The sequence below is a fragment of the Balaenoptera borealis genome (genome assembly GCF_965194805.1).
Source record: "Balaenoptera borealis genome assembly, chromosome: 20".
NCBI lineage: Eukaryota > Metazoa > Chordata > Mammalia > Artiodactyla > Balaenopteridae > Balaenoptera > Balaenoptera borealis.
In genome coordinates, this window is record NC_138879.1 from 17,262,080 (window position 1) to 17,271,551 (window position 9,472).

Here is a 9,472-nt window from a genome sequence, read left to right on the forward strand (position 1 = left end):
GGAGGTGCCAGAAAGACAGGGGAAAGAAGAATGTGTGAGAGCAGCCATTGCCCAAGACGGCCCTCCTCAGGCCCTGGCCTCTCCTGACCCCACTGCGGGTCAGCTGTGTGCTGCTCGCCTCCCTCCAGCTCAGCCCAGCACCAAACCTACCCACCTCCTGCCTCCCCCAGCACAGGCCCAGGGCTGCATGATTCCACGTGATTATATAGTGACAGTGCCACCTGTGGAAGGGGACCTAGAGGCAGAGACAAGCCCGAAGTGGGAGAGGTGAGGGAGAGGTCCGAGCACCGCCCTCGTCCCACTCCCAACAAACTGGCTCCCCCCCTCAGGTTTCCGTTATAAACAGCGCGTGCGGAGGCGCGCGTGCGGAGGCGCGCGTGCGAGGCGCGCGTGCACAGGCGCCCCGAGCCGCGCACGCGCAGTAAAGGTAGGATGGTGGCGTTGGTACCTTTTGTGGTTCCCATCGTGGGTGACAAAACCTTGTTGGTGTGGGAGCTGAGCTCTGGACCCACGGCCGAGGCCTTGCAAGTGAGCCGAGCCGGGGCAGAGGGAGGGGTGGAGGAAGCCACCTCGCGCCTCAGTAACTGGGCGCCCCGGGGTACTGCTTCAGCACCTCATCTGCCTGTGGTCTCTGCTGAGAGGAATCTTAGTTCTAGAGCCGACCTGAGTAGTCAGCTCGCCCCCACAGATTTTTGAGAGATAGTTCCCAACAGCCGGCATTGCCTCCTAATGCTTCTCGAAGCTTAGGATTTCAGAGGGAAACCTGTTGCTGAAATGAGAAGTGTTTGGAGTTGCAGGATCACCACAGTTGCCTGCGGCGAAGGGCTGGGGGAATAGAAAGGAACGGGCGGTTTGGCTTCCTGGGCGTGAAATTTCCTGCACTTACTTAGCATGGGCCCACCCTACAGCATTCTCTGTTCACAGTCTTCTCCCAGTTTGGCCTTCTGTATTCGGTCCGAGTCTTCCCAAACGCAGCAGTGGCCGGTCCTGTGTTCTATGCCATCATCGAGGTTTATTCAGCAAGGGATGCCCACAGAGCCCAAAAGGCATGCGACCAGAAGCAGCTTTTTCAGACATCTCCAGTGAAGGTGGGTCCAAATGTGGAATTCCTCGCTCTACTGGGATGAAGTGCTGAATTTAAAACTAATAGGCCATCGGGAATTCCCTGGCGGTCCAGTGGTTAGGACTTTCACTGCTGAGGGCCCGGGTTCAATCCCTGGTCTGGGAACTAAGATCCCAAGGGGGGGGGGGGAATAAAAGGCCAACGTTTGTACAGCACTGTGGTGTACAGAATGCTCTCAGATGCACTGCTCCACTGATCCCCCAGTTCCCCAGTTCTTTCTTTCTTTTTTTTAGATGAAGAAACTCGAACTCAGGATGGTTAAGTGACTTACTTAAGGTTTATGACAGTAAATGTGGAAACTAGAGGCCAAACCCAAACTGAACTGATGTTAAAGCCCATGTCATTTTATGCTGCCCCTTAATTTAAGAAATCTTCACAAGAGTCTTCCTTATAGTTACTTTTATGTGGATTTTAAATGTGTGAGGTTGACAAATTGTTTTTTAAATTAATTAATTAATTAATTTATTTATTTTTGGCTGCGTTGGGTCTTGTTGCTGCGCGCCGGCTTTGTCTAGTTGCGGCGAGCGGGGGTTGCTCTTCGTTGCGGTGCGTGGGCTTCTCATCGCGATGGCTTCTCTTGTTGCGGAGCACGGGTTCTAGGCACGCGGGCTTCAGTAGTTGTGGCTCACGGGCTCTAGAGCACAGGCTCAGTAGTTGTGGCACACGGGCTTAGTTGCTCTGCGGCATGTGGGATCTTCCCGGACCAGGGATCGAACCCGTGTCCCCTGCATTGGCAGGCGGACTCTTAACCACTGTCCCACCAGGGAAGTCCCGAGCTTGACAAACTTTTGTCAGATGTAACATAAAGGAGGCTTCATCATCATCATCACTCTCAAATTGCCTATTCAGAACTCCCTTCAGCTTCCAGAAGATGGTTAAAATATTCTTTAATGCATTGTAGAAACCTTATTCCATATTAACATGCCATCCAATTTTACTTCCCCAGAATTAACATTTCATTATGTGCCTCCATTCAGCCACCATTCCTTTTTCAAGGACCTTTTCAATGCCTCTGAATAAGTGAGTGAGGCTTCGATTTCCCAGACATTTCACTTTATAGTTGTGTGTCTTCTCTGATTGGCTTCTTGCTCTGGCTACTTCCTACTGACCTTGCTGCCTATTCTCACCCCTATTTCTTTACTCACTGATTTCACCTTTATTGAATCTGAGAACTCTCCTCAGATGTGACTCCAGGTACACCACCTCCCACTTCTGTACCCTGTTTAACACCCTCTTCAATCCCGGCTGTACTCCCTGGGATTGAAATGATTTCGTGTCAGACATTCTTTAATTTGCGGACCCTGCGACCATTTCACATAACCCCTCAGATATTACGGATGGTCCTGGAAAGATTATGAAACAGTTACTTGGTATCAGTTGTGAGTAATGAGTTCTTTTCTTATATTGGACATTAAGACCATTCCATAAGCTTAGGTTCTGAGATTGTCACAGCATAAAGCCCGTCACTGATAGAGTAATGAGGAAAATGTTCTACAAGTCACTATAGAGTTGAGAGGAAAGGGCATTCGTATTCGATTTCTTTATTTAATGCAGAGCCTTAGTTTACTACCCACACCCCCAAAATTGTTACCTACTTTAATTATGCGTTCTCTTTAAATTTTATTTATTTATTTATTTGGTTGCACCGGGTCTTAGTTGCAGCAGGCGGGCTCCTTAGTTGCGGCTCAAGGGCTCCCCAGTTGCGGCACGTGGGCTCCCCAGTTGCAGCAGGCAGGCTCCTTTAGTTGTGGCTCGCAGGCTCCTTAACTGTGGCGTGCAAACTCTTAGTTGCAGCATGCACGTGAGACCTAGTTCCCTGACCAGGGATCGAACCCGGGCCCCCTGCATTGGGAGCACGGAGTCTTAACCACTGCACCAGCAGGGAAGTTCCAATTATGTCTTCTTTTATTCATTAGCAGGTATATATACTTCTTATCTTTTTTCCCCTGTATTTTTTATAAATACAGACAAGAGAATAACATCTTCAAATAAAATGAAGGAAAGACCTAATGTATCTGAGTTTTTCTCAGTAGCACGAAGGGAAATGTTTGCCAGCAAGAACTGTGGCAAGGTTATCCCAGATGTCAACTGTCTCTACTACCCAGGGGCTCAGAGCCCTTCTGAAGCTTCCTAATTGTCCAGGACAGCTCCATTATGACTCACCATACAGGGCCTAGCCTCCCTGTTGTAAACGTTGCGACACTCAGCATTTAAAAATTAGTCTCCATTTCTCCTTCCCAGCAGGCAGCTTCAGTTGGAGAAAGTAATTTCATTTTCTTATGTACTCATTCATTCACTCAGTCAACAGACCATCCCTCCTCTATTATGTGCCAAGATGTATGCTTGTTTCTGGTAACAAGGAAAGAATAATATATGGTTCCTTCAAGCACTTAAGGAGCTCATAAACTAGTGACAGAGGAAGATGCACAAACACATCAATAAAGAATTAACAATGCTTTGACTTTATTTGTATTATTTGAATGTTTATGACTATATTTACATACTGCACCCTGTTCAAAATGCAAATAGACATTTAAGAAAGAACTAGTGATGTAAAAACTCCACAGTAATATGTAAGTTATTTAGAGAGTTAAGACTGGAAATATTTGCACTCTCAAAGAAGCTTGTTAATGCAGATGAACCTCTAATTCTTTTGGTTGCTTTATTTACATTCATCGAGGTATACGTATTCCCTCTTCTAACAGGGGTTAGTAACTTGGGGAGGGGGTGCTACAGATTAAGGTCCTAATTCAGTGGCAGGTCCATCTTATCTCCTCTTCAGGTCATATTCTCAAGCAGGAGCTACAGGATGAGACGACTAAAACAGTTCACTTCCTTTGCTTACCCCCAGCCCCATAACAGGCTTCTGCTGGGCTTCCTTGCTTGCTTTCATCATCACTTTCACCACCAGAGGTCAGGGAACCTTCCGGTTAATCAGGGGCCCTGGAAATGATGCAGAAAAGTACTGACTTAAAAATAATAAATAACATTTATTTAGGGCTCACTGTGAGTTCATTGCTTAAAATGTCCTACTTAATCTTCGCAACCACTCCATGAAATTGGTATTGATAAATCTCAGGTATATCCAAAATAAGTCTCTATGTAGGGTTGTGATATTTTTAGGTCTTTTATGTCTTCAGGTTCGTCTCGGCAGCAGACATAAGGCGGTTCAAGATACTACGCTTGCCCCAAACAGCTCCAGATGCCAAGAATTGGCAAATTACTACTTTGGTTTCAATGGGTGGTCAAAAAGCATCATCAAGGTAAACTCTAGATTTTCTTTGACTAACCAGACTCCTTTCAACATTGAACTCCTAGACTTTAGAGAGAAGAATGGAACAGGGCTATGGGGAGGAGATGTGGGAGGCTTCCACACGGAAGTATCTGAGCATTGGCCTGCCACCTAGAATTAGTGATAATCTCAATGACTTGGATGGTGGTGTCCATAATTTTCTCCAGTATTTGTATGGTATATAATAAAAAAGAGTTGTCCATATCTAGTCATTCATTTGCAAGTCTCACTTGATTTTGAGGCTATAGCATACCTCAACTATTACCGGGGATTGCTGGAGTTTAGTTTTAATTTCTAACAACAGAATATTTGGAAGTCTAGCCTTTCATTCAAAATCCTAACAGCTTCAGGATCTTTCTAACCTTGAAGAAAGGGAAAATGAAGATATTGTGACACCACTTCAGAAGCAATAGCCTGAAGTTCTTCTGTGCTTCAGAGGTGGTGTTGCCCTCCCACGAGTGCAGGAGTCCTGGAGTTGGCATGGCTGAGGAAGGAACCTTTGGATAAGTTGGAGGAAGGTCTGTTTTCCAGTATGTGTGTGTGTGGGGAGGTGAGGGAGTGGGATTGCTCTTTTTTCCTTTCTTTCTGAAACTCAACTTTTCAGATACATCATCACCTTTTCTAAGCAACTAAAGCCCTGGGCAGAATTTTTCTGCCTGACAATATAGGTTTTTATCTTAGGCGATACCTGACAGCACCTTAAACTTTAGAATTTTAGAACTGACTGCCTGCCAAGAAGCTTAGGAGGAGGGAAAATTAGTTAGTTTTTGTTTTTGGTTAATAATTTGTTTTGTGCTAAAATAGTCCTTCAAATACAGATGTCTTCTGGCCTTCAGTTATCCCAACAAAATCATTGTCTAAAGATTGAAATAAACTCTTGTGTAAATGTTCAGTCCTTTGCCTCCTATAGAAGGGCCTGAGCGGAAAAAGTAAATGTAGATCCCTAGAAAGGGGATTCCGATTGGTACTGAGTTTTTTCCTACAATCCATGGCACTTGGGCTTAGGGTTTTAAGTCAGAGGCAGGGCTGTTAGCGAATGGAGTAGAGGAGGCTCCACCATCCACCTGAGTGGGTGATGGTTGAGGAGAGGCCAGATCATCTGCACTACCACCAAATCTATCTCCCTGTATGAATCCAGCCCTTTACGCACAGGAGAGCAGGGTCTGTAGCAGTGTAGCCTCAGCTTGTCCATTTGAAATCTGTGAGTCATATGAGATTTGTGCCACGTCCTTGGTTTGCATTTCCCGTCTAGTTAGTATTTTAGGAACTTCCAGAATAGATCTGAGCAGTGAAACTGTGCCATGCCAGGGTATACCTACAACAGAGACATTCAGCTGTACCCCAGTGTTGTGCCTGCCCTTAATCACTAAGGTAGTGAGCTAAGAATCACAGATGCTTTTTTAGTTTTAAACATATAACCTAGAAATCAGTTATTCAGATGATAGGCATTTTAAATTCATCTGTTTTGGTTGGATTTAGGGTCATTATCATTCCTTATGAAAAGGAAGGTAACCCAGAAGCTTGCTATTCAGAAGACTATGACAGATGCATTCCAGAAACTGCTGATTGTGGTTTTAGGTAAGACCTTTTTGACTGTTCTTGAAGTGCTTCAGTTTCAGTGAGCAAAGAAACTTATCTGAAAAGTTAATTGGATGAAAGTAATGGTTATCTAAAACATTACATATTCTTTCATTCACCAGATGCTTTCACAGCAGCAGTCTTAAATTTGTTCTTTGTGGCATTTATGAGAAAAACGACAGCAACTATTATTGTCCCCAGGGTTGAGATGTAGAATGACTTGCCTCAGTTCATACAGAAAGTGTTTGGTCCCGTTCTTCCTCAATTGCTTGCTTTTCATACAGAATAGTGCAGTTATAAGCCTTGGACACCTGTGTTTGAGTCCTAACTTTGTCTCTTAGATTTTGTTGTTGTTGTTGTTGTTGCAATTTTAGGTTTTTCTAGCCAGAGACATTTGAAGGTATTTAATATCTCTAAGCTGCAATTTCTTTATCTGCAAATAGGGTTAGTAATTCAGCTTATCACCTAATGGGGGATATTGTAAGAGTAAATGAGATGATGAATGTAAAAAGCTTAGAACTATGCCTGAAACATAGTAAGCAGACAAAATATATTGACTATTATTATTATCGTTGTTGTTTTCTTGTTGAAGAGTTTATTAGATTATGTTTTTGGAATCAATTTAATTTCAGTTTTCATTTCTGATATATTGGGTGAATATGATTCTTTTTTTTTTTTTTTTTTTAGGCATCAATTTTATACACATCAGTGTATACATGTCAATCCCAATCGCCCAATTCAGCACACCACCATCCCCACCCCACCGCAGTTTTCCCCCCTTGGTGTCCATATGTCCATTCTCTACATCTGTGTCTCAACTTCTGCCCTGCAAACTGGCTCATCTGTACCATTTTTCTAGGTTCCACATACATGCATTAATATACGATATTTGTTTTTCTCCTTCTGACTTACTTCACTCTGTATGACAGTCTCTAGATCCATCCACGTCTCAACAAATGACTCAATTTCGTTCCTTTTTATGGCTGAGTAATATTCCATTGTATATATGTACCACAGCTTCTTTATCCGTTCGTCTGTTGATGGGCATTTAGGTTGCTTCCATGACCTGGCTATTGTAAATAGTGCTGCAATGAACATTCGGGTGCATGTGTCTTTTTGAATTACGGTTTTCTCTGGGTATATGCCCAGTAGTGGGATTGCTGGGTCATATGGTAATTCTATTTTTAGTTTTTTAAGGAACCTCCATATTGTTCTCCATAGTGGCTGTATCAATTTACATTCCCACCAACAGTGCAAGAGGGTTCCCTTTTCTCCACACCCTCTCCAGCATTTGTTGTTTGTAGATTTTCTGATGATGCCCATTCTAACAGGAGTGAGGTGATACCTCATTGTAGTTTTGATTTGCATTTCTCTAATAATTAGTGATGTTGAGCATCTTTTCATGTGCTTCGTGGCCGTCTGTATGTCTTCTTTGGAGAAATGTCTGTTTAGGTCTTCTGCCCAGTTTTGGATTGGGGTGTTTGTTTCTTTAATATTGAGCTGAATGAGCTGTTTATATATTTTGGAGATTAATCCTTTGTCCGTTGATTCATTTGCAAATATTTTCTCCCATTCTGAGGGTTGTCTTTTCGTCTTGTTTATGGTTTCCTTTGCTGTGCAAAAGCTTTGAAGTTTCATTAGGTCCCACTTGTTTATTTTTGTTTTTATTTCCATTACTCTAGGAGGCGGATCAAAAAAGATCTTGCTGTGATTTATGTCAAAGAGTGTTCTTCCTATGTTTTCCTCTAAGAGTTTTATAGTGTCCAGTCTTATATTTAGGTCTCTAATCCATTTTGAGTTTATTTTTGTGTTTGGTGTTAGGGAGTATTCTAATTTCATTCTTTTACATGTAGCTGTCCAGTTTTCCCAGCACCACTTATTGAAGAGACTGTCTTTTCTCCATTGTATATCTTTGCCTCCTTTGTCATAGATTAGTTGACCATAGGTGCGTGGATTAATCTCTGGGCTTTCTATCTTGTTCCATTGATCTATGTTTCTGTTTTTGTGCCAGTACCATATTGTCTTGATTACTGTAGCTTTGTAGTATAGTCTGAAGTCAGGGAGTCTGATTCCTCCAGCTCCATTTTTTTCCCTCAAGACTGCTTTGGCTATTCGGGGTCTTTTGTGTCTCCATGCAGATTTTAAGATTTTTTGTTCTAGTTCTGTAAAAAATTCTTATATAATAATCGGCTACGTTTTTGTGAGCCTTGAAAGTGGTCATGCTACTGAATAGCGTTGATTGTGTTCCCTATCGAGTTATACAGCGGTGAGAATGTGACAGGCTGTGCCCAAAGGAAACTCTATGATTAGTAGATTCCCGGAACAGAATTGCTCCCCTGCTTCACAGCCCTGCAGGCGTAGAGACTGAGAAACCCTAGCTAAGTTGTCAGAGACCTTATTTGCTTGTAAGAGTTGACCCTGGATTGGTCTTGGCCTTCCAGGCTGGGCAGTCCTTCCAGTGAAGTTTGACTTCCCTGGTCATCAGGCAGAATCTCCATCAGCTGTCAACTCTGGGTAACAACCTTTAAGAACCAAACTAAATGTCTGGGTTGTTTGTCCCTAATATGCAAAGGTATTCCTTATATGTACTCAAAACTCCTTGGACCAAAAAGCCTGGTGGCTCTAGCTTGCCTTGAGGAAAGCTGTATTGTCCAAAAGGCACATGGGCCAGTTTCTGCCAGTAGAGTGTTCAAATGCTCTCTCTGTCTGTCTGTGTCTCCAAAGCTTTGTTCATTGTATCTGGTAGAATTTTGGTCCCAAGGAGTAGGCACTTGCCTTGCTTCTAATATGAAGTATCTATTATAGTCCAGTGGTATCTATCCCAGGTTTGAACTCACTTTGACCCCCACCTAATGCCTTCCTATTTACTTGTATTGTGATTGAACATTTTTGTTTCCACAGCTTTTCATTCCTTTGTCATTATTCCTTAGTTCTTATTTCTAAGATCAGAAAGGTTTTTGAACCAAAGTTGACACTTCTTATATATTTTTTCACAAATAATTATGATAAAAACTGAAGTGTCAGATGAGGGAACTTCTAGGAAAATGCTCTTATTTTCTGCTTTTGGAAATCAAAAGAATGTCTAATTATCGGGTGCTACCATTGTATACAGGAAGTTTTAGAACAAGAAAACTTCTGAATTGATCCTTGTTAACTTTATTTCAGAAGGTGGTAAAATAACTGTGGCATATAGACCCTGTGACGAGGTCACAGATGATGCTAGAACCGAAGAGGAACTACAGGGTTTAATTCAAGTATGTGGAGATAAAAACTCAAGGGGTACACAGCCAGTGTAGCCGTAATTCAAAACAACCAGCAGGATTTGGAAGACTTTGGCATGTCTACTCAGCTCTGTCATCCTTCGGAAAATGTGAAACTCTGAAACTGCTTTTGAGGCAGGGAATTTCTAGGACTTCTCCAAGTCCCGAGCCTTGTCTCTGGCCCCTTATTTGAAGTTTGGAGAGCAGGATTGAGGGCCA

The 9,472-nt window shown here is 42.9% G+C and overlaps 1 protein-coding gene across 1 annotated transcript; it reads left to right on the forward strand.

Moving 5' to 3' along the window:
- The first annotated feature begins 396 nt into the window (after positions 1-396).
- On the forward strand, positions 397-6,655 carry LOC309618922 (RAD52 motif-containing protein 1-like). The gene is given in 7 exon segments (XM_082373424.1): positions 397-528; positions 909-1,088; positions 4,264-4,386; positions 4,760-4,825; positions 4,827-4,904; positions 4,906-4,933; positions 5,895-6,655. Coding segments are annotated over 7 exon segments (714 nt in total). The 5' UTR covers positions 397-432; the 3' UTR covers positions 6,038-6,655.
- Positions 6,656-9,472: the final 2,817 nt, after the last annotated feature.